This window comes from Stegostoma tigrinum, chromosome 8 (assembly GCF_030684315.1).
Source record: "Stegostoma tigrinum isolate sSteTig4 chromosome 8, sSteTig4.hap1, whole genome shotgun sequence".
Lineage (NCBI taxonomy): Eukaryota > Metazoa > Chordata > Chondrichthyes > Orectolobiformes > Stegostomatidae > Stegostoma > Stegostoma tigrinum.
In genome coordinates, this window is record NC_081361.1 from 103,061,539 (window position 1) to 103,085,250 (window position 23,712).

At 54.1% G+C, this 23,712-nt stretch overlaps 1 protein-coding gene across 5 annotated transcripts in view; it reads left to right on the forward strand.

The window, feature by feature from the left end:
• Window positions 1-23,712, forward strand: part of col11a1a (collagen, type XI, alpha 1a) — a 432,184-nt gene that overhangs the window by 205,820 nt on the left and 202,652 nt on the right. For all 5 annotated transcript variants that reach the window (XM_059648209.1, XM_059648208.1, XM_059648211.1 and 2 more), the window contains 3 exons: window positions 4,449-4,523; window positions 7,320-7,403; window positions 11,242-11,298. In XM_059648209.1, coding sequence (XP_059504192.1) covers window positions 4,449-4,523; window positions 7,320-7,403; window positions 11,242-11,298 — 216 coding nt within the window. The remainder of the gene's footprint in view (window positions 1-4,448; window positions 4,524-7,319; window positions 7,404-11,241; window positions 11,299-23,712) is intronic.

Genomic DNA, 23,712 nt, shown 5'->3' on the forward strand with positions numbered 1-23,712 from the left:
TCAGTACTGACCCTCCGACAGTGCGGCACTCCCTCAGTACTGACCCTCCGACAGTGCGGCGCTCCCTCAGTGCTGACCCTCTGACAGTGCCCACTCCCTCAGTACTGACCCTCTGACAGTGCGGCACTCCCTCAGTACTGACCCTCCGACAGTGCGGCACTCCCTCAGTGCTGACCCTCTGACAGTGCCCACTCCCTCAGTACTGACCCTCCAACAGTGCGGCACTCCTTCAGTACTGACCCTCTGACAGTGCGGCACTCCCTCAGTACTGACCCTCTGACAGTGCGGCACTCCCTCAGTGCTGACCCTCTGACAGTGCCCACTCCCTCAGTACTGACCCTCTGACAGTGCGGCACTCCCTCAGCACTGACACTGCCAACAGTGCGGCACTCCCTCAGCACTGACCCTCTGACAGTGCGGCACTCCCTCAGTACTGACCCTCTGACAGTGCGGCACTCCCTCAGTACTGACCCTCCGACAGTGTGACACTCCCTCAGCACTGAGCCTCTGACAGTGCGGCACTCCCTCAGTACTGACCCTCCGACAGTGCGACACTCCCTCAGTACTGACCCTCTGACAGTGCGGCGCTCCTTCAGTACTGACCCTCTGACAGTGCAGCACTCCCTCAGTACTGAACCCTCCGACAGTGCGACACTCCCTCAGTACTGACCCTCCGACAGTGTGACACTCCCTCAGTACTGACCCTCTGACAGTGCGGCGCTCCCTCAGTACTGACTGTCCGACAGTGCCCACTCCCTCAGCACTGACCCTCTGACAGTGCGGCACTCCCTCAGTACTGACCCTCTGACAGTGCAGCACTCCCTCAGTACTGACCCTCCGACAGTGTGACACTCCCTCTGTACTGACCCTCTGACAGTGCAGCGCTCCTTCAGTACTGACCCTCTGACAGTGCGGCACTCCCTCAGTACTGACCCTCCGACAGTGCGACACTCCCTCAGTACTGACCCTCCGACAGTGTGACACTCCCTCAGTACTGACCCTCTGACCATGCTGCACTCCCTCAGCACTGACCCTCTGACAGTGTGGCACTCTCCGACCTCCTTTGTAGTGACTGTATTTACGTGGTGAGTCCAGTTGAGTTTCAGGTCAATAATAACACCCAGGATGTTGATAGTGGGGGACCCAGTGATGGTAACACCATTGAATGTCAAGGGGCAGTGGTTAGATTGTCTCTTATTGGTGATGGTCACAGCCTGGCATTTGTGTGGCGCGAATGTCACTTGCCACTTTTCAGCCCAAACCTGGATATTGTTTAGATCTTGTTGTGTGTGAACATGGACAGCTTCAGTATCTGAGGAGTCCCGAATGTTGCTGAACATTGTGCAGTCATCAGTGAACATCCCCACTTCTGACCTTATGATGGAGGGAAGGTCATTGATGAAGCAGCTTGAAGGTGGCTGGGCAATGGAGACTCCCCTGAGGGACTCCTGCAGAGATGCCCTGGAGCTGAGATGTGCTGGTGCCGGTGTCGGACTGGAGTGGGCAAGGCCAGAAGCCACACAGCAGCAAGTTATCGTCCAACAGGTTCATTTGAATTCACAAATTTTCAGAGCATTGCTCCTCCATCCAGTGAAATGAATGAACTTGCATAGGCGCAGAACATGTAAACAGAGACCTCACTGGATTTGTCCTGCTTTTTGCGGACAGGACACACCTGGGCAATATTCCACATTGTCGGGTAAATGCCAGCATTGTAACTGTACTGGAACAGCTTGGCTAGGGGGAGCGGCATGCTCTGGAGCACATCTCTTCAGTACTATTGCTGGAATGTTGTCAGGGCCTGTAGCTTTTGCAGTATCCCGTGTCTCCAACCGCTTCTTGGTATCACGTAGAGCAAGTTAAATTATCTGAAGACTGGCATCAATCCCACTGGGAACCACTGGAGGAGGTCAAGATTCATAATCCAATCAGAATGATGCTGGGGATGAAGAGCTAGTTATATGAAGAGTGGTTGAGGACTCTGAGTCTGTAGTCAATGAAGTTTCGAAGGATGAGGGTGAAATCTGATTGAAACTTATTGAATACTGAAAGATCTGGGTAGAGTGGCCATGGAAAAGATGATTCCATCTTTAGGTGATACTGGGACCTGAGGGCACAGGCTCAGAGTGAAGGGATGACCCTTTAGAACTGAGGTGACAAGGAATGCGTTCAGCTGGACGGTGGTAATTCTGTGAAACTCATTGCCTCAGAGGTTGGTGGTGGCTAAGTCGCCCAGTGTATTAAAATCAGAGATAAATAGGTTCTTGCTTAGTAAGGGGATCAAGGGTTAAGGGGAGAAGGCAGGAGAATGGCATTGTGTAACTCATCAGCTGTGAGCTATGGTGAAGCAGCCTCAATGGGCTGAATGGCCTAATTCTGCTGCTCTATCCTTTTGTCTTATGGTCAATTTCAGATGAAGGTTGCTGTGAATGCTTCAGCCCTATCTGTTGCACTGATGTGCTGGGCTCTTCCATCATTGAGGATGGGGATATTTGCGGAGCCTCCTCCCCCAGTGAGATGTTTAATTATCCACCACCATTTACCACTGGATGTGGCAGGACTGCAGAGCTTAGATCTGATCCGTTGGTTGTGGGATCACTTAGCTCTGTCTATCACTTGCTGCTTTCACTGTTTGATGAGCAAGTAGTCCTGTTTGGTGGCTTCACCAGGTTGGAACCTCATCTTCAGGAATGCCTGGTGCTGCTCCTGGCATGTCCTCCTGCACTCTCCATTGAACCAGGGTTGATCTCCTGCCCTGATGGTCGTGGTTGAGTGGGGGTTATGCTGGGCCATGAGGTTACACAATGATACCTGAGTACAATTCTGCTGCTGTCGATGGCCCACAGCGCCTCGTGGATGCTCAGTCTCGAATTGCTAGATCTGTGTGAAATCTGGCCCATTGAGCACTTTGATAGTGCCACACAACACGGTGGAGGTTGTTCTCAATGTGAAGGCGGGACTTTGTCTCCACAAGGACAATGCAATGGTCACTCTTACCGATACGGTCATGGACAGATACATCTGCAGTTGGCAGATTGGTAAGGATGAGGTCAAGTATGTTTTTCCCTCTTGTTGGTTCCCTCACCACCTGCTGCAGACCCAGTCTCGCAGCTCTGTCCTTTAGGACCCGACCAGCTCGATCAGTAGTAATGCTGCCGAGCCACTCTTGGTGGTGGGCATTGAAACCCCCCTCCCAGAGAACATTTTCTGTCCTTGCCATCCTCAGTGATTCCTCTAGGTGTTGTTCAGCATGGAGGAGTACTGGCTCATCACCTGAGGGAGGACAGTGAGTGGTAATCAGCAGGAGGTTTCCTTGTCCATGTTTAACCTGAAGCCATGAGACTCCATGGGGTCTGGAATCGATGTTGAGGACTTCTGTAACAACACTTTCCCAACTGTATCCCACTGTACCACCTCCTCTGCTGGGCCTGCCAGGCCAGTGGGACAGGACATACCCAGGGATGGTGCTGGTGGGGTCAGGGATGTTGTCTGTAAGGTATGATTCTGTGAGTATGACTGTGTCAGGCAGTTCTCCCAATGGTGGAATTAACCCCCAGGTGTTAGTGAGGAGGAGAGTGCAGGGTCGACAGGGCTGTTCCTGCCGTTGACTTTTCCAGTGCCTGGTCAATGCTCAGCGGCCTTTCCAGTTCCCGCGCTTTTCCGGGTATTTTGATTACTTGATGCAATGAAGTGCCTTTCCCAGGCCATTTCAGAGACCAGTCAAAACGAACCACGTTGCTGTGGGTCTGGAGTCACGTGTCGGCCAGACCAGGTGAGGGTGGCAGATTTCCTTCCCCGAAGGACATTAATGAACCAGATGGGGCTTAGACTCTAACATTGATTATATTACCATTCTAGTGTCTGCCGTGATGAGATTTGATCCTGTTCACCAAGATCAGTACCTGGTCTCTGGGTTACTCTCTCACTGACAATACCCACTGCGCTATCACCTCCCCTCACTGTGTGAATGGTCCCCACTTTGTCACTGACTCTGTAACAGGGCTAACACTTCCACAGTATTTACTGTGAAACATATAGTCAGATCCTCGGGAGATTTGGGCGCTGTATACATACAGACAGTTTTATTTTTCAGAGAGTGATCTGATGGAGTTGAGGGGAAATTGAACATGAGACAGTCGGCTGGATTCGATTGCCCTGAGCAACAGGCAGGAGTGTGTGAGCTGTAACTGAGGGAGGGTGAAGGTGTCACTTTGAAGACACTGTTTGATTGAATGATCACCAGATGCAGAGTGAAGCCCCCATGGCGAGAGAAAAGTGAATTTTCATATTCGACAGGAATGCAGGAATGTTGGAAATTATGTAGCCAGTTCCCTGAGGGCATAGATTTTCTGCTGTTCCCTCCCTCCCCCACTCTCAGCCCCTGATACTACTCGCTGCATTAAACCCACCTGAAAAATGGATTAAATGTCTCTCTCTCTCTCTCACAGGGTCCACCCGGACGATCTGGCCTTCCTGGAGCAGATGGATTGCCTGGTCCTCCAGGTACAATGCTCATGTTACCGGTATGTTTCACATTCTCTCTCTGGCCACCTGCCACATTTGCTTCTCAATTTGGTTCAGACTTCAGTGGAACTGTAAATTCAAGCAGGAATCATGCAATCCAACAGCACAGAATGATGCCATTTAGCCCATCAAACCTATGCTAGAACTTTGAAAAAACTATTCAAAGTAGGTCCCCTTTCCCAGCATTGCCCCAACTCCCTTTTGAAAGTGATGATTCAATCTGCTCCTCCTGCACTTGTTCAAAACCCAACAACTCACTGTGTGAAACAACCTCCCTCACCTCCCCTTCTGGGGATTTTCCCTGCTTGCCTTCAATCTCTCTCCCTCTGCTCACTGACTGTCCTGCCCCTGGAAACACTTCCTCCTCATTTACTCGATCAGACTCTCTTTGTGAATTTGAACACCTTGATTAAATCTCCCTGAACTTTCTCTGCTCTAAGGAGAACAATCCCAGCTCCTCCAGTCTCTCCACATTCACTGAAGTCCATCATCCCTGCTCCGGTTCCAGTAAATCTCCTCCACACCCTCTCCAAGCTACTGACGTCCTTCCTAAAGATCAAGGTCCACAAGTGAACTCGATCCTCCTGCTGAGACAATTCCTGCTCCTCTGATGCTGCTTGGCCTGCTGTGTTCATCCAGCTCTACACCTTGTTATCTCAGATTCTCCAGCATCAGCAGTTCCTATTATCTCTAGCATAGGTCCTGAATGTGTTTCTCTTATTTAAACCTGTGCATCCACAGTAATGTGGATGAGGGGAGTGAATGCACTTTGGATAAATTTATAGGCAACACCGAAATAGTTCAGAAAACATATCGTGAAGAAAATACAGTGTCATTTTAATCTCAGTCCAGCAGAGCGTTGAAACCACCCCAGTGTATTACTGCTATTAGATTACGGATGAGGAGAGGGCAGCGCTAATCATTTATAAACTGACCCATTACAAACTATACCCAGATCTCCAGGTTTTAATAAAAACTGGCAGGAGTCTGGCTCAAAGACTAAAGCCAATCTGGGAAAACTCTGGGACAGGACTCCGGGGACTAGAAATGAGGGGTGTGTGTTTTACACAGTGAGTTGTCGGAGTCTGGAATGTGATCAGAGATAATGGGAACTGCAGATCACAGATCTCTGATGAAGAGTCTAGGCCCAAAACATCAGCCTTTGTGCTCCCGAGATGCTGCTTGGCCTGCTGTGTTCATCCAGCTTCACACTTTGTTATCTTGGAGTCTGGAATGTGCTGCCTGAAAGACGGGGTGGGGGCAGATTCAATCATTTTCAAACAGGGAATCAGGTAAGTACTGAAATAGAGAAATGTTTTCATGGAAGTCAGGAAGCAGGAATTGTCCTTTCAAAGAAACAGCATGGGTAAAAAGGGCCAAATAGCCTGTGTTATTTGAGGGTCCTCTTGCTGCTGAGCCACAGTTTGACTGATGGAGAATGGATGGACACATTGATCTCAGATAGTTGCGGGAAAGTGAGGATGGGTTTGTGTAAAGTGTTGGAGTGGACCCAGAACAGCCTTTCAAATCAGGTTTTATTTGTGGTCTTATATCAATCATGTTACATAATCGTTTGGAAGCATGGTTTGTGTGGAATGAACAATTAAGAACATTACCACCGTACCCTGGACCTCAGATTGAAAGCACAGCATGTGAACCCCTGTGAGCTGACAGTGGCTATTCAGCCTTGTCTATGTTATACATTAATCCTGTCCCACTGCCCCATGCTCCCTGCTTATTCACTGTTATTGCTTTTTGGAATATCTCACTCCCTCCATCCCCACCGACCACACAGCACCGGATTTCACAGAGAAAGTGAGCAATGACTGGAGTAAATCTTAAGGAGTGTGACAGGGATTTGGTTGTATCCCAATGCCAATGTTAATCTCTCACCCATCCAACTTTACATCTGCAAACCTCTGCATCTCTCACAGAGTAGAGAAGGCATGCATAAAGCATAGGGAGAGATTGTTTCCCGGTTAACTAGACCTGAGGACTGGCACTCAGCCAGAACGAGCTGACCAGGAGTCCTTCACTGCCCACTGCTGAGTTTGCAGATGGTCACTGGGCCTGTTAGGCCCGATAAACACACCTTCCTCAGCCTCAGCTAGCAAGTTCCCTGAGGGGGATTCAATCCAGAGTTTCAGGTCCTGGGACAGGGGTCTTCCCCACTGAGGCTCAGGAACCCTATCACTCCAGAAATCCCTGTGGATAAACAGACAGTGCTGGGCCACCAGGTTTGAGACTGGCATTGGGAGGGTGAAATGGGTTAAAAATGCCTTTCAGTCAGAGAAACAGGAGGCCATTCAGCCCAAACAATCAGGTGGTGACTCAGTTCTACCATTTTTCCCATTTCCCCTGAAATTGCTGCGTCTCCTTTTCAAACCAGAGTGAGAAACTCCATCAACCCAACTTGATCCTGCCAGCTTCACCCTCCCATTGGTCTGGCAGCTGCTTTCGGGCGAGACCGCATGCTACAGCTGCTCATTTTGAAGAAATACAGCCTCATTTCAACCTGATTTGAAGATTTAGCCTGTTTCCTCGATATTTGTCCAATCACTGGGAGTGGTTTCTCTCTGTAGTGTGAGTGTGCAATGTTTTTGTTGTGGTTTTTCGCAGCTCCCTGAGTTAGTTTTAATGGTTAACAAAAGTGCAATGAATGGTGGCTGATGGGAGAATGAGTGCTGACCTCCTGGCAGATTGGCCACGTGAATAGCTTCAGGCTAGAGTAAATGTCAGTTTGCGTTTTCCCACGTGTGCAGTTTGAGGTGATTGTGTGTTTGCGTTGTGTGCAGTTCCGGTACGGATCGAGTGGGGAGAAGGGTCCGGTGATATCAGCTCAGGAAGCCCAGGCTCAGGCGATTCTACAGCAAGCCAGGGTAAGGCATGACTCGAGGCCTCAGCAGGGCAAGCTCTGCCATCCCTGTCCCCACTTAAACAACCTGTCTCTACCTCTCCCTCTCTCCTTCTCTCTTTTTCATGCTCTCCATCACTTTCACACACTCTCATTCTCTCTCTCTCTCTCACTCTGCCACTGCTGAAACATTTACTTTCTCCGTCTGACTGACTACAACTCCCCCGGTCTCCCTCAGACACTCTCTATCTCTTTATCTCTCCCTCAGACCCTCTCTAACTCTCCCTGTCTCCCTCAGGCCCTCTCTAATGCACTTTCTCTCCCTCACACTTTCTCTATCTCTCCCTCAGATCCTCTTTAACTCTCCCTCAATATCTCCAACACTCTCCATTTCTCCCTTTCACCCCCAGACCATCTCTAACTCTCCCTCACCCCCTCAGACCCTCTCAATCTCTCCCTCACTCCCTCAGGCCCTCACTAACTCTCTCTCACTCCCTCAGACACTCTCTAACTCTCCCTTGCTCCCTCAGAGCCTCTCTAAATCTCTCCCATTCCAGTCAGACCCTCTTTAACTCTGCCTCGCTCCCTCAGAAACTCACTAACTCTGCCTCACTCCCTCAGACCCTCACTAACTCCCCCTCACTCCCTCAGACCCTCTCTAACTCTCCCTCACTCCCTCAGAACTTCTCTAACTCTCTCTCACTCCCTGAGACCCTCTCTAACTCTCCCTCGCCCCCTCAGACCCTCTCTATCTCTCCCCTGCCCCTCAGACCCTCTCTAACCCTCCCTCACTCCCTCAGACCCTCTCTAATTCTCCTTCACTGCCTCAGACCCTCTCTAACTCTCCCTCACTCCCTCAGACCCTCTCAAACTCTCCCTCACTCCCTCAGACACTCTCTAACTCTCCCTTGCCCCTCAGACCCTCTCTAACTCTCCCTCACTCCCTCAGACCCTCTCTAACTCTCCCTTGCCCCTCAGACCCTCTCTAACTCTCCCTCACCCCCTCAGAACCTATCTAACTCTCTCACACTCCCTGGGACCCTCTCTAACTCTGCCTCGCTCCCTCAGACCCTCTCTAACTCTCTCTCACTCCCTAAGACCCTCTCTAACTCTGCCTCGCTCCCTCAGACCCTCTCTAACTCTCCCTTGCCCCCTCAGACCGTCTCTAACTCTCCCCTGCCCCTCAGACCATCTCTACCTCTCCCCTGCCCCTCAGGCCCTCTCTAACACTCCCCTGCCCCTCAGACTCTCTCTAACTCTCCCCTGCCTCCTCAGACCCTCTCTAACTCTCCCCTGCCCCCACAGACCCTCTCTAACTCTCCCCTGCCCCCACAGACCCTCACTAACTCTCCCCTGCCCCTCAGACTCTCTCTAACTCTCCCCTGCCCCCTCAGACCCTCTCTAACTCTCCCCTGCCCCCACAGACCTTCACTAACTCTCCCCTGCCCCTCAGGCTCTCTCTAACTCTCCCCTGCCCCTCAGACTCTCTCTAACTCTCCCCTGCCCCCTCAGACCTCTCTAACTCTCCCCTGCCCCTACAGACCCTCTCTAACTCTCCCCGCCCGCACAGACTCTCTCAAACTCTCCCCTGCCCCGTCAGACCCTCTCTAACTCTCCCCTGCCCCTCAGACTCTCTCTAACTCTCCCCTGCCCCCTCAGACCCTCTCTAACTCTCCCCTGCCCCCGCAGACCCTCACTAACTCTCCCCTGACCCTCAGACCCTCTCTAACTCTCCCCTGCCCCCACAGACCCTCTCTAACTCTCCCCTACCCCCACAGACCCTCACTAACTCTCCCCTGACCCTCAGACCCTCTCTAACTCTCCCCTGCCCCCACAGACCCTCTCTAACTCTCCCCTGCCCCCACAGACCCTCTCTAACTCTCCCCTGCCCCCACAGACCCTCACTAACTCTCCCCTGATCCTCAGACCCTCACTAACTCTCCCCTGCCCCTCAGACTCTCTCAAACTCTCCCCTGCCCCGTCAGACCCTCTCTAACTCTCCCCTGCCCCTCAGACTCTCTCTAACTCTCCCCTGCCCCCTCAGACCCTCTCTAACTCTCCCCTGCCCCCGCAGACCCTCACTAACTCTCCCCTGACCCTCAGACCCTCTCTAACTCTCCCCTGCCCCCACAGACCCTCTCTAACTCTCCCCTACCCCCACAGACCCTCACTAACTCTCCCCTGACCCTCAGACCCTCTCTAACTCTCCCCTGCCCCCACAGACCCTCTCTAACTCTCCCCTGCCCCCACAGACCCTCTCTAACTCTCCCCTGCCCCCACAGACCCTCACTAACTCTCCCCTGATCCTCAGACCCTCACTAACTCTCCCCTGCCCCTCAGACTCTCTCTAACTCTCCCCTGCCCCCACAGAACCTCTCTAACTCTCCCCTGCCCCCTCAGACCCTCTCTAACTCTCCCCTGCCCCCGCAGACCCTCACTAACTCTCCCCTGACCCTCAGACCCTCTCTAACTCTCCCCTGCCCCCACAGACCCTCTCTAACTCTCCCCTACCACCACAGACCCTCACTAACACTCCCCTGCCCCTCAGACTCTCTCTAACTCTCCCCTGCCTCCTCAGACCCTCTCTAACTCTCCCCTGCCCCCACAGACCCTCTCTAACTCTCCCCTGCCCCCACAGACCCTCACTAACTCTCCCCTGCCCCTCAGACTCTCTCTAACTCTCCCCTGCCCCCTCAGACCCTCTCTAACTCTCCCCTGCCCCTACAGACCCTCTCTAACTCTCCCCTGCCCCCACAGACCCTCTCTAACTCACCCCTGCCCCCACAGACCTTCACTAACTCTCCCCTGCCCCTCAGGCTCTCTCTAACTCTCCCCTGCCCCTCAGACTCTCTCTAACTCTCCCCTGCCCCCTCAGACCCTCTCTAACTCTCCCCTGCCCCTACAGACCCTCTCTAACTCTCCCCGCCCGCACAGACTCTCTCAAACTCTCCCCTGCCCCGTCAGACCCTCTCTAACTCTCCCCTGCCCCTCAGACTCTCTCTAACTCTCCCCTGCCCCCTCAGACCCTCTCTAACTCTCCCCTGCCCCCGCAGACCCTCACTAACTCTCCCCTGACCCTCAGACCCTCTCTAACTCTCCCCTGCCCCCACAGACCCTCTCTAACTCTCCCCTACCCCCACAGACCCTCACTAACTCTCCCCTGACCCTCAGACCCTCTCTAACTCTCCCCTGCCCCCACAGACCCTCTCTAACTCTCCCCTGCCCCCACAGACCCTCTCTAACTCTCCCCTGCCCCCACAGACCCTCACTAACTCTCCCCTGATCCTCAGACCCTCACTAACTCTCCCCTGCCCCTCAGACTCTCTCAAACTCTCCCCTGCCCCGTCAGACCCTCTCTAACTCTCCCCTGCCCCTCAGACTCTCTCTAACTCTCCCCTGCCCCCTCAGACCCTCTCTAACTCTCCCCTGCCCCCGCAGACCCTCACTAACTCTCCCCTGACCCTCAGACCCTCTCTAACTCTCCCCTGCCCCCACAGACCCTCTCTAACTCTCCCCTACCCCCACAGACCCTCACTAACTCTCCCCTGACCCTCAGACCCTCTCTAACTCTCCCCTGCCCCCACAGACCCTCTCTAACTCTCCCCTGCCCCCACAGACCCTCTCTAACTCTCCCCTGCCCCCACAGACCCTCACTAACTCTCCCCTGATCCTCAGACCCTCACTAACTCTCCCCTGCCCCTCAGACTCTCTCTAACTCTCCCCTGCCCCCACAGAACCTCTCTAACTCTCCCCTGCCCCGTCAGACCCTCTCTAACTCTCCCCTGCCCCTCAGACCCTCTCTAACTCTCCCCTGCCCCTCAGATTACCCTCATTAATAATATATGTGTGTGCTCTCTCTGCAGATTGCAATGCGAGGCCCAACTGGTCCAATGGGATTGACAGGACGAGCAGGTCCTGTGGTGAGTGATGGGTTTGATTGGTTTCACTCTCTGTCACATGTTGTATCTGTGCGTGACCTGGTTCCCATGTGACTGGAACAGATCTGATCCGGGACAGGTCCTGCAGCCACGTCCCGCTTGGGATCCTGAACCACTCAGCGATCGACAGGATCCGCGCAATGCAAATGGGGCAGATGGGTTCATGGGGGATGGGTGGTCAGGGTGGTGGGGTGGTGTGGTGAGGAGGGGCTTTGTTTGTGAACCGAGGGTGGTGGTGGGCAGTGGGAGGCAGCTTTCAGAGAGGCCAGCTGGAGGAGCTAAAAATGAAGGAATTCCTGCACTTGGTCAAAGCCAGAATTCTGAATGGAATAGTACCATTTCAAAGGAGACATCTCCGACAGTGCGGCACTCCCTCAGCACTGACCCTCTGACAGTGCGGCACTCCCTCAGTACTGACCCTCTGACAGTGCGACACTCCCTCAGTACTGTGCCTCTGACAGTGCGGCTCTCCCTCAGTACTGACCCTCCGACAGTGCGGCACTCTCTCAATACTGACCCTCTGACAGTGCGACACTCCCTCAGTACTGACCCTCTGACAGTGCAGCACTCCCTCAGTACTGACCCTCTGACAGTGCGGCACTCCCTCAGTACTGACCCTCCGACAGTGCGGCAGTCCCTCAGCGCTGACCCTACAGCAGTGCGGCACTCCCTCAGCACTGACCCTCTGACAGTGCGGCACTCCCTCAGTACTGACCCTCTGACAGTGCGGCACTCCCTCAGTACTGACCCTCCGACAGTGCGGCACTCTCTCAATACTGACCCTCTGACAGTGCGGCACTCCGTCAGTACTGACCCTCTGACAGTGCAGCACTACCTCAGCGCTGACCCTCCGGCAGTGCGGCAGTCCCTCAGCGCTGACCCTACAGCAGTGCGGCACTCCCTCAGCACTGACCCTCTGACAGTGCGGCACTCCCTCAGTACTGACCCTCTGACAGTGTGACACTCCCTCAGTACTGACCCTCTGACAGTGCGGCATTCCCTCAGTACTGACCTTCCGACAGTGCGGCACTCCCTCAGCACTGACCCTCTGACAGTGCGACACTCCCTCAGCACTGACCCTCTGACAGTGCAGCACTCCCTCAGCGCTGACCCTACAGCAGTGCGGCACTCCCTCAGCACTGACCCTCTGACAGTGCGGCTCTCCCTCAGTACTGACCCTCTGACAGTGCGGCACTCCCTCAGTACTGACCCTCTGACAGTGCGGCACTCCCTCAGTACTGACCCTCCGACAGTGCGGCACTCCCTCAGTACTGACCCTCCGACAGTGCGGCACTCCGTCAGTACTGACCCTCCGACAGTGCGGCACTCCCTCAATACTGACCCTCTGACAGTGCGGCACTCCGTCAGTACTGACCCTCTGACAGTGCAGCACTACCTCAGCGCTGACCCTCCGGCAGTGCGGCAGTCCCTCAGCGCTGACCCTACAGCAGTGCGGCACTCCCTCAGCACTGACCCTCTGAGAGTGCGGCACTTCCTCAGTCCTGACCCTCTGACAGTGAGGCATTCCCTCAGCACTGACCCTCTGACAGTGCGGCACTCCCTCAGTACTGACCCACCGACAGTGCGGCACTCCCTAAGTACTGACCCTCTGACAGTGCGGCACTCCCTCAGTACCGACCCTCTCACAGTGCGGCACTCCATCAGATGGCCTGAAATATATTGAATGGGTGAGTCTGATGAAGGGTCTAGGCCCGAAACATCAGCTTTTGTGCTCCTGAGCTGCTGCTGGGCCTGCTGTGTTCATCCAGCCTCACATTTTATTATCTATATATTGAATGGTCTCTGTGAGGTATGAATGTGTTTTTTTGCTGAGTTTGTTTTGGAAGGTAACTGCTGCAAAAACAGTAATTTTGTGTTATGTCTGTGATGGATGGAGCCTGGGATTGTGCTTCTGTGGACCTGTGACCCAGGGCGAGTTGCTACTTGTGTTGGAATTCCCTTCAATGGTGTAACTTTCTATTTGAGCTGGGGACTGGGTCAAAGGGTATTGAAAGCTACACTTCGTTTCAAATCTCATCCTCGTCACCAAACAGTAGCTGGCCTGATCCATTTGGCTGCAAGTTTGTGTGAAGCAGACGAGACGCTGTACTGTGGGATAATCCATTTCCTGCAGCTGCCTGTATTTAGTCTGATTCCTCTGTTTGGCTGATCCTGGAGAGTGGAACTGAGTGGATTGTGTTTCTGTACCCGTGAGGTATTTGATTGCAGTTTATGGTCGGTATATGATGTAGACATCGCCGACTGCACTATATCCTGCAAAGGAACAGGAAATAGTTGGAAATGCATGGAGCACATGGATGAAATCAAACTGCTAGGCAGAGTACGTGCTGAATTTCTGCTCACCCTGTGTGTGCAGCGTCAAACTCCACTCAGTGTCATTCCTCAGAAAATCGTTCAGAACCTTTTAAACTGCCCTTTGGAGTTCAGGCAGAGCATGGTGAAATGTTTGTAATTTACAAAGTTCACAGGTCATGCTGGTGTCAACCATCCACCCCTCTCCACAAAGAGATCTTCATTTTCAGCCCAGGGGTTCTGGGGTCATTCAGCCCATCGAGCCTGTTCTGTGCTTTAGGTCAGATTACCGTGGGTCTATAGACAGGACGCTGTTTCAAATCTGCCCCAATGGGAACAGTGATCAAATTCTGAAGAATTCCAGTTGCCATGAGCCTCAAGTCTTCGGCGGAGAGAGAGAGTTTCAGATTTACTCTCGCTTTGGCCTCATCAACAGGGCCCTGCTCTCACTCCATTGTAAAGTGTAACGTGGAAGCTCAGTATTGGGCAAGGCCGGAGCTCGGTATTGGGCAGTGCTGGAGCTCGGTATTGGGCAAGGCCGGACCTTGGTATTGAGCAGTAATGGAGCTCGGTATTGGGCAGTGCCAGAGCTAGGTATTGGGCAATGCCAGAGCTCGGAATTGGGCAGTAATGGAGCTCGGTATTGGGCAGTAATGGAGCTCGGTATTGGGCAGTAAGGGAGCTCGGTATTGGGCAGTGCCAGAGCTCGGTATTGGGCAGTAAGGGAGCTCGGTATTGGACAGTGCCGGAGCTCGGTATTGAGCAGTGCCGGAACTCGGAATTGGGCAGCGCCGGAGGTCGGTATTCAGCAGTAATGGAGCTCAGTATTGGGCAGTGCTGCAGGTCGGTATTGGGCAGTGCCGGAGCCTGGTATAGGACAGTAAGAGAGCTCGGTATTGGACAGCGCCGCAGGTCGGTATTCGGCGGTGCCGGAGCTTGGTATTGGACTGTAAGGGAGCTCGGTATTGGGCAGTAAGGGAGCTCGGTATTGGGCAGCGCTGGTGCATGGTATTGGGCAGTGCCAGAGCTTGCTATTGGACAGTAAGGGAGCTCGGTATTGGGCAGTAAGGGAGCTCGGTATTGGGCAGTGCCGGAGCTCGGTATTGGGTAGTAAGGGAGCTCGGTATTGGGCATTAATGGAGCTAGGTATTGGGCAGTGCTCGTGTATGGTATTGGGCAGTGCCGGAGCTTGGTATTGGACAGTAATGGAGATCGGTATTGGGCAGTAAGGGAGCTCGGCATTGGGCAGTGCCAGAGCTTGGTATTGGTCAGTGCTGGTGCTCGGTATTGGGCAGTAAGGGAGGTCGGCATTGGGCAGTGCCGGAGCTCGGAATTGGGCAGTAAGGGAGCTCGGTATTGGGCAGTAATGGAGCTTGGTATTGGGCAATAGGGGAGCTCGGCATTGGGCACTGCCGGAGCTCGATATTGGGCAGAAATGGAGCTCAGTATTGGGCAGTGCTGGAGCTCGGTATTGGGCAAGGCCGGAGCTCGGTTTTGGGCTGTAATGGAGCTTGGTATTGGGCAGTGCTGGTGCTCAGTATTGGGCAGTAAGGGAGCTCGGTATTGGGCAGTAAGGGAGCTCGGTATTGGGCAGTAAGTGAGGTCGGTATTGGGCAGTGCTGGTGCACGGTATTGGGCAGTGCCGGAGCTTGGTATTGGACAGTAATGGAGCTCAGTATTGGGCAGTAATGGAGCTCGGTATTGGGCAGTAAGGGAGCTCGGTGTTGGGCAGTGCTGCAGCTCAGTATTGGGCAGTGAGGGAGCTTGGTATTGGGCGGTAAGGGAGCTCGGTATTGGACAGTGCCGGAGCCCATTATTGGCCGGTAAGGGATCTCGGTATTGGGCGGTGCCGGAGCTCGGTATTGGGCAGTAAGGGAGCTCGGTATTGGGCAGTGCCGGAGCTCGGTATTGGGCGGTGTCGGAGCTCGGTATTTGGCAGTATCAGAGCTCAGTATTGGGCAACTAAGGAGCTCAGAATTGGGCAGTAATGGAGCTAGGTATTGGACAGTAAGGGAGCTCGGTATTGGACAGTAATGGAGCTCGGTATTGGGCAGTAAGGGAGGTCGGTATTGGGCAGTAATGGAGCTCGGTATTGGGCAGTAAGGGAGGTCGGTATTGGGCAGTAATGGAGCTCGGTATTGGGCAGTTAAGGAGCTTGGTATTGGGCAGTAATGGATCTCGGTATTGGGCAGTAAGGAAGCTTGGTAATGGGCAGTAAGGGAGGTCGGTATTGGGCAGTAAGGGAGGTCGGTATTGGGCAGTAATGGAGCTCGGTATTGGGCAGTAAGGGAGCTTGGTATTGGGCAATGCCGGAGCTCAGTATTGGGCAGTAATGGAGTCCGGTATTGGACAGTGGTGGTTCTCGGTTTTGGGCAGTATCAGAGCTCGGTATTGGGTAGTAAGGGAGCTCCGTATTGGGCAGTAAGCGAGATCGGTAGTGGGCTGTAAGGGAGCTCGGTATTGGGCAGTAAGCGAGATCGGTTGTGGGCAGTAATGGAGCTCAGTATTGGGCAGTGCTGGAGCTCGGTATTGGGCAAGGACGGAGGTCGGTTTTGGGCTGTAATGGAGCTTGAATTTGGGCAGTGCTGGTGCTCAGTATTGGGCAGTAATGGAGCTCGGTATTGGGCAGTGCCGGAGCTTGGTATTGGGCAGTAAGGGAGCTCGGTATTGGGCAGTAGGTGAGGTCAGTATTGGGCAGTAATGGAGCTCGGTATTGGGCAGTAAGGGAGCTTGGTATTGGGCAATGCCGGAGCTCAGTATTGGGCAGTAAGGGAGGTCGGTATTGGGCACTGCCGGAGATGGGTACTGGGCAGTAACGGAGCTCATTATTGGGCAGTAATGGAGTCCGGTATTGGACAGTGGTGGTTCTCGGTTTTGGGCAGTATCAGAGCTCGGTATTGGGTAGTAAGGGAGCTCAGTATTGGGCAGTAAGCGAGATTGGTAGTGGGCAGTAATGGAGCTCAGTATTGGGCAGTGCTGGAGCTCGGTATTGGGCAAGGACGGAGGTCGGTTTTGGGCTGTAATGGAGCTTGGTAATGGGCAGTGCTGGTGCTCAGTATTGGGCAGTAATGGAGCTCGGTATTGGGCAGTGCTGGAGCTCAGTATTGGGCAGTAAGGGAGCTCGGTATTGGGCAGTAAGGGAGCTCGGTATTGGGCAGTAAGTGAGGTCAGTATTGGGCAGTAATCGAGCTCGGTATTGGGCAGTAAGGGAGCTTGGTATTGGGCAGTGCCAGAGCTCTGTATTGCGCAGTAAGGGAGCTCGGTATTGGGTATTAATGGAGCTCAGTATTGGGCAGTAATGGAGCTCGGTATTGGGCAGTAAGGGAACTCGGTGTTGGGCAGTGCTGGAGCTCAGTATTGGGCAGTGAGGGAACTTGGTATTGGGCGGTAAGGGAGCTCGGTATTGGACAGTGCCGGAGCCCATTATTGGCCAGTAAGGGATCTCGGTATTGGGCGGTGCCAGAGCTCGGTATTGGGCAGTAATGGATGCTCGGTATTGGACATTGCCGGAGGTCGGTATTGGGCAGTGCCGGTGCTTGGTATTGGGCAGTAAGGGAGCTCGGTATTGGGCAGTGCCGGAGCTCGGTATTGGGCGGTGTCGGAGCTCGGTATTTGGCAGTATCAGAGCTCAGTATTGGGCACCTAAGGAGCTCGGAATTGGGCAGTAATGGAGCTAGGTATTGGACAGTAAGGGAGCTCAGTATTGGGCAGTAAGGGAGGTCGGTATTGGGCAGTAAGGGAGGTCGGTATTGGGCAGTAATGGAGCTCGGTATTGGGCAGTAAGGGAGGTCGGTATTGGGCAGTAATGGAGCTCGGTATTGGGCAGTAAGGGAGGTCGGTATTGGGCAGTAATGGAGCTCGGTATTGGGCAGTAAGGGAGCTTGGTAATGGGCAGTAAGGGAGGTCGGTATTGGGCAGTAAGGGAGGTCGGTATTGGGCAGTAAGGGAGCTCGGTATTGGGCAGTAATGGAGCTCGGTATTGGGCAGTAAGGGAGCTTGGTATTGGGCAATGCCGGAGCTCAGTATTGGGCAGTAAGGGAGGTCGGTATTGGGCACTGCCGGAGATGGGTACTGGGCAGTAACGGAGCTCGTTATTGGGCAGTAATGGAGTCCGGTATTGGACAGTGGTGGTCCTCGGTTTTGGGCAGTATCAGAGTTCGGTATTTGCTAGTAAGGGAGCTTGGTATTGGGCAGTAAGCGAGATCGGTAGTGGGCTGTAAGGGAGCTCGGTATTGGGCAGTAAGCGAGATCGGTAGTGGGCAGTGCTGGAGCTCGGTATTGGGCAGAGCCGGGGCTCGGTATTGGGCAAGGATGGAGGTCGGTATTGGGCTGTAATGGAACTCTGTATTGGGCAGTGCCGGAGCTCGGTATTGGGAGGTGCCGGAGCTCGGTATTAGACAGTGCCCGAGCTCGGTATTGGGCAGTAAGGGATCTCAGTATTGGGCGGTGCCGGAGCCCATTATTGGCCAGTAAGGGATCTCGGTATTGGGCGGTGCCGGAGTTCGGTATTGGTCAGTGCCAAACTCGGTATCGGGCAGTAATGGAGCTAGGTATTGGTCAGTGCTGGTGCTCGGTATTGGGCAGTAAGGGAACTCGGTATTGGGCAGCGCCAGAGCTCGGTATTGGGCAGTGCTGGTGCTCGGTATTGAGCAGTAAGGGAGCTCGGTATTGGGCAGTAAGGGAGCTCGGTTTTGGGCAGCGTCAGAGCTCGGTATTGGGCAGTGCTGGAGCTCAGTATTGGGTAGTAATGGAGCTCAGTATTGGGCAGTAATGGAGCTCGGTATTGGGCAGCGCCAGAGCTCGGTATTGGGCAGTGCTGGTGCTCGGTATTGAGCAGTAAGGGAGCTCGGTATTGGGCAGTGCCAGAGCTCGGTATTGGGTAGTAAGGGAGCTCAGTATTGGGCAGTAATGGAGCTCGGTATTGGGCAGTGCCGGAGCTCGGTATTGCGCAGTGCCGCAGCTCAGTATTGGTCAGTGCTGGTGCTCGGTATTGGGCAGTAATGGAGCTCGGTATTGGTCAGTGCTGGTGCTCGGTATTGGGCAGCGCCAGAGCTCGGTATTGGGCAGTAATGGAGCTTGGTATTGGGCAGTGCTGGTGCTCGGTATTGGGCAGTGAGGGAGCTCGGTATTGGGCAGTGCTGGTGCTCGGTATTGGGCAGTAATGGAGCTCGGTATTGGGCAGTGAGGGAGCTTGGTATTGGGCGGTAAGGGAGCTTGGTATTGGACAGTGCCAGAGCCCATTATTGGCCAGTAAGGGATCTCGGTATTGGGCAGTAATGGATCTCGGTATTGGGCAGTAAGGGAGCTTGGTATTGGACGGTAAGGGAGCTCGGTATTGGACAGTGCCGGAGCCCGTTATTGGTCAGTAAGGGATCTCGGTATTGGGCGGTGACGGAGCTTGGTATTGGGCAGTAATGGAGCTGTGTATTGGGCAGTAACGAAGCTCGTTATTGGGCAGTAATGGAGTCCGGTATTGGACGGTGCTGGTTCTCGGTATGGGCAGTATCAGAGCTCGGTATTGGGTAGTAAGCGAGATCGGTAGTGGGCAGTGCCGGAGCTCGGTATTGGGCAGAGCCGGAGCTCAGTATTGGGCAAGGGCGGAGCTCGGTATTGGGCTGAAATGGAGCTCTGTATTGGGCAGTGCCGGAGCTCGGTATTGGGCAGTGAGGGAGCTTGGTATTGGGCGGTAAGGGAGCTCAGTGTTGGACAGTGCCGGAGCCCGTTATTGGTCAGTAAGTGATCTCGTATTGGGTGGTAATGGAGCTCGGTATTGGGCAGTAAGGGAGGTCGGTATTGGGCAGTGCCAGAGCTCAGTATTGGGCAGTAATGGAGCTTGGTATTGGGCAGTAAGGGAGCTTGGTATTGCGCAATGCCGGAGCTCAGTATTTGGCAGTAATGGAGCTCGGTATTGGGCAGACAAGGAGCTCGGTATTGGGTAGTAATGGATCTCGGTTTTGGGCAGTAAGGGAGCTCGGTATTGGGCAGTAAGGGAGGTCGGTATTGGGCAGTAAGGGAGCTCGGTATTGGGCAGTGCTGGAGCTCAGTATTGGGCAGTGAGGGAGCTTGGTATTGGACAGTGCCGGAGCCCGTTATTGGCCAGTAAGGGATCTCGGTATTGGGCGGTGCCGGAGCTCGGTATTGGGCAGTAATGGAGCTCGGTATTGGGCAGTGCCGGAGCTCGGTATTGGGCAGTAAGGGAGCTCGGTATTGGGCAGTGCCGGGGTTCGGTATTGGGCAGTGTCACAGCTCAGTCTTGGGCAGTGCTGGTGCTCGGTATTGGGCACTAATGGAGCTCGGAATTGGGCGGTGTCGGAGCTCGGTATTGGGCAGTATCAGAGCTCGGTATTGGGCAGTTAAGGAGCTCGGAATTGGGCAGTAATGGAGCTAGATATTGGACAGTAAGAGAGCTCGGTATTGGGCAGTAAGGGAGGTCGGTATTGGGCAGTAATGGAGCTCGGTATTGGGCAGTAAGGGAGGTCGGTATTGGGCAGTAATGGAGCTCGGTATTGGGCAGACAAGGAGCTCGGTATTGGGTAGTAATGGATCTCGGTTTTGGGCAGTAAGGGAGCTCGGTATTGGGCAGTAAGGGAGGTCGGTATTGGGCAGTAATGGAGCTCGGTATTGGGCAGTGGCAGAGCTCAGTATTGCGCAGTAATGGAGCTCGGTATTGGGCAGTAAGTGAGCTTGGTATTGGGCAATGCCAGAGCTCAGTATTGGGCAGTAAGGGAGGTCGGTATTGGGCACTGCCGGACCTGGGTACTGGGCAGTAACGGAGCACGTTATTGGGCAGTAATGGAGTCCGGTATTGGACAGTGTTGGTCCTCGGTTTTGGGCAGTATCAGAGCTCGGTATTGGCTAGTAAGGGAGCTCGGTATTGGACAGTAAGGGAGGTCGGTATTGGGCAGTAATGGAGCTCGGTATTGGGCAGTGGCAGAGCTCAGTATTGCGCAGTAATGGAGCTCGGTATTGGGCAGTAAGGGAGCTTGGTATTGGGCAATGCCGGAGCTCAGTATTGGGCAGTAAGGGAGGTCGGTATTGGGCACTGCCGGACCTGGGTACTGGGCAGTAACGGAGCACGTTATTGGGCAGTAATGGAGTCCGGTATTGGACAGTGTTGGTCCTCGGTTTTGGGCAGTATCAGAGCTCGGTATTGGCTAGTAAGGGAGCTCGGTATTGGACAGTAAGCGAGATTGGTAGTAGGCTGTAAGGGAGCTCAGTATTGGGCAGTAAGCAAGATCGGTAGTGGGCAGTGCCGGAGCTCGGTATTGGGCAGAGCCGGAGCTCGGTATTGGCAAGGACGGAGGTCGGTATTGGGCTGTAATGGAGCTCTATATTGGGCAGAGCCGGAGCTCGGTATTGGGCAGAAAGGGATCTCGGTATTGGGCGGTGCCGGAGCACGTTATTGGCCAGTAAGGGATCTCGGTATTGGGCGGTGTCGGAGCTCAGTATTGGCCAGTAATGGAGCTCGGTATTGGGCAGTGTCGAAGCTCAGTATTGGGCAGTAATGGAGCTCGGTATTGGGCAGTGCCGGAGCTCGGTATTGGGCAGTAATGGAGCTCAGTATTGGTCAGTGCTGGTGCTCGGTATTGGGCAGTAAGGGAACTCGGTATTGGGCAGCGCCAGAGCTCGGTATTGGGCAGTGCTGGTGCTCGGTATTGGGCAGTAAGGGAGCTCGGTATTGGGCAGCGCCAGAGCTCGGTATTGGGCAGTAAGGGATCTCGGTATTGGGCAGTGCTGGAGCTCAGTATTGGGCAGTGAGGGAACTTGGTATTGGGCAGTGCCGGAGCTCGGTATTGGGTAATAAAGGAGCTCAGTATTGGGCAGTAATGGAGCACGGTATTGGGCAGTGCCGGAGCTCGGTATTGGGCAGTGCTGGTGCTCGGTATTGGGCAGTAATGGAGCTCGGTATTGGGCAAGGACGGAGCTCGGTATTGGGCAGTAAGGGATCTCGGTATTGGGCAGTGCTGGTGCTCGGTATTGGGCAGTGAGGGAGCTCGGTACTGGGCGGTGCCGGAGCCCGTTATTGGCCAGTATGTGATCTCGGTATTGGGCGGTGCCGGAGCTCGGTATTGGGCAGTAATGGAGCTCGGTATTGGGCAGTGCCGGTGCTCGGTATTGGGCAGTGCCGGAGCTCGGTGTTGGGCAGTAATGGAGCTCGGTATTGGTCAGTGCTGGTGCTCGGTATTGGGCAGTAAGGGAGCTCGGTAATGGGCAGTAAGGGAGCTCGGTATTGGGCAGTTAAGGAGCTCGGTATTGGGTAGTAAGGGAGCTCGGTATTGGGCAGTAATGGAGCTCGGTATTGGGCAGTAATGGAGCTCAGTAGTGTGCAGCGCCAGACCTCGGTATTGGGCAGTAAGGGAGCTCGGTATTGGGCAGTAATAGATCTCGGTATTGGGCAGTGCCAGAGCTTGGTATAGGTCAGTAAGGGAGCTTGGTATTGGGCAGTCATGGAGCTCGGGATTAGGCAATAAGGGAGGTCGGTATTGGGCCGTGCCGGAGCTTGGTATTGGTCAGTGCTGGTGCTCGGTATTGAGCAGCGCCAGAGCTCGGTATTGGGCAGTGCCGGAGCTCAGTATTGGGCAAGGCTGGAGGTTGGTATTGGGCAGCACCAGGGCTCGGTATTGGGCAGTAATGGAGCTCACTATTGGGCAGAGCCGGAGCTCGGTATTGGACAGTATGGGAGCTTGGTATTGGGCAGTGCTTGTGCTCGATATTGGGTAGTATCAGTGCACGGTATTGGACAGAAAGGGAGCTTGGTATTGGGCAGTAATGGAGCTTGGTCCTGGGCAGTATCATAGCTCGGTATTGGGCAGTAAGGGAGCTCGGTATTGGGCAGTGCCAGAGCTTGGTATAGGTCAGTAAGGGAGCTTGGTATTGGGCAGTCATGGAGCTCGGGATTGGGCAATAAGGGAGGTCGGAATTGGGCAGTGCCGGAGCTTGGTATTGGTCAGTGCTGGTGCTCGGTATTGGGCAGCGCCAGAGCTCGGTATTGGGCAGTGCCGGAGCTCAGTATTGGGCAAGGCTGGAGGTTGGTATTGGGCAGCGCCAGGGCTCGGTATTGAGCAGTAATGGAGCTCACTATTGGGCAGAGCCGGAGCTCGGTATTGGACAGTATGGGAGCTTGGTATTGGGCAGTGCTTGTGCTCGATATTGGGTAGTATCAGTGCACGGTATTGGACAGAAAGGGAGCTCGGTATTGGGCTGTAATGGAGCTTGGTCCTGGGCAGTACCATAGCTCGGTATTGGGCAGTAAGGGAGCTCGGTATTGGGCAGTGCCAGAGCTTGGTATAGGTCAGTAAGGGAGCTTGGTCCTGGGCAGTACCATAGCTCGGTATTGGGCAGTAAGGGAGCTCGGTATTGGGCAGTGCCAGAGCTTGGTATAGGTCAGTAAGGGAGCTTGGTATTGGGCAGTCATGGAGCTCGGGATTGGGCAATAAGGGAGGTCGGAATTGGGCAGTGCCGGAGCTTGGTATTGGTCAGTGCTGGTGCTCGGTATTGGGCAGTAAGGGAGCTCGGTATTGGGCAGCGCCAGAGCTCGGTATTGTCAGTGCTGGAGCTCGGTATTGGGCAGTGCCGGAGCGCGGTATTGGGCAAGGCCGGAGGTCGGTATTGGACAGTAAGGGAGCTCGTTATTGGGCATTTAAGGAGCTCGGTTTTGGGCAGTGCTAGTGCTCGATATTGGGCAGTATCAGAGCACGGTATTGGACAGAAAGGGAGCTCGGTATTGGACAGAAAGGGAGCTCGGTATTGGGCAGTAAGGGAGCTCAGTATTGGGCAGTGCCGGAGGTCGGTATTGGTCAGTAATGGAGCTCGGTATTGGGCAGGGCCAGAGCTCGGTATTGGGCAGTAATGGAGCTCGGTATTGGACAGTAATGGAGCTCGGTATTGGACAGTGCTGGTGCTGGGTATTGGACAGTAATGGAGCTCAGTATTGGGCTGTAATGGAGCTCGGTATTGGACAGTGCTGGTGCTCGGTATTGGGCAGTAATGGAGCTTGGTATTGGACTGTAAGGGTGCTTGGTATTGGGCAGTTAAGGAGCTCTGTATTGGGCAGTGCCGGAGTTCGGTATTGAGCAGTAATGG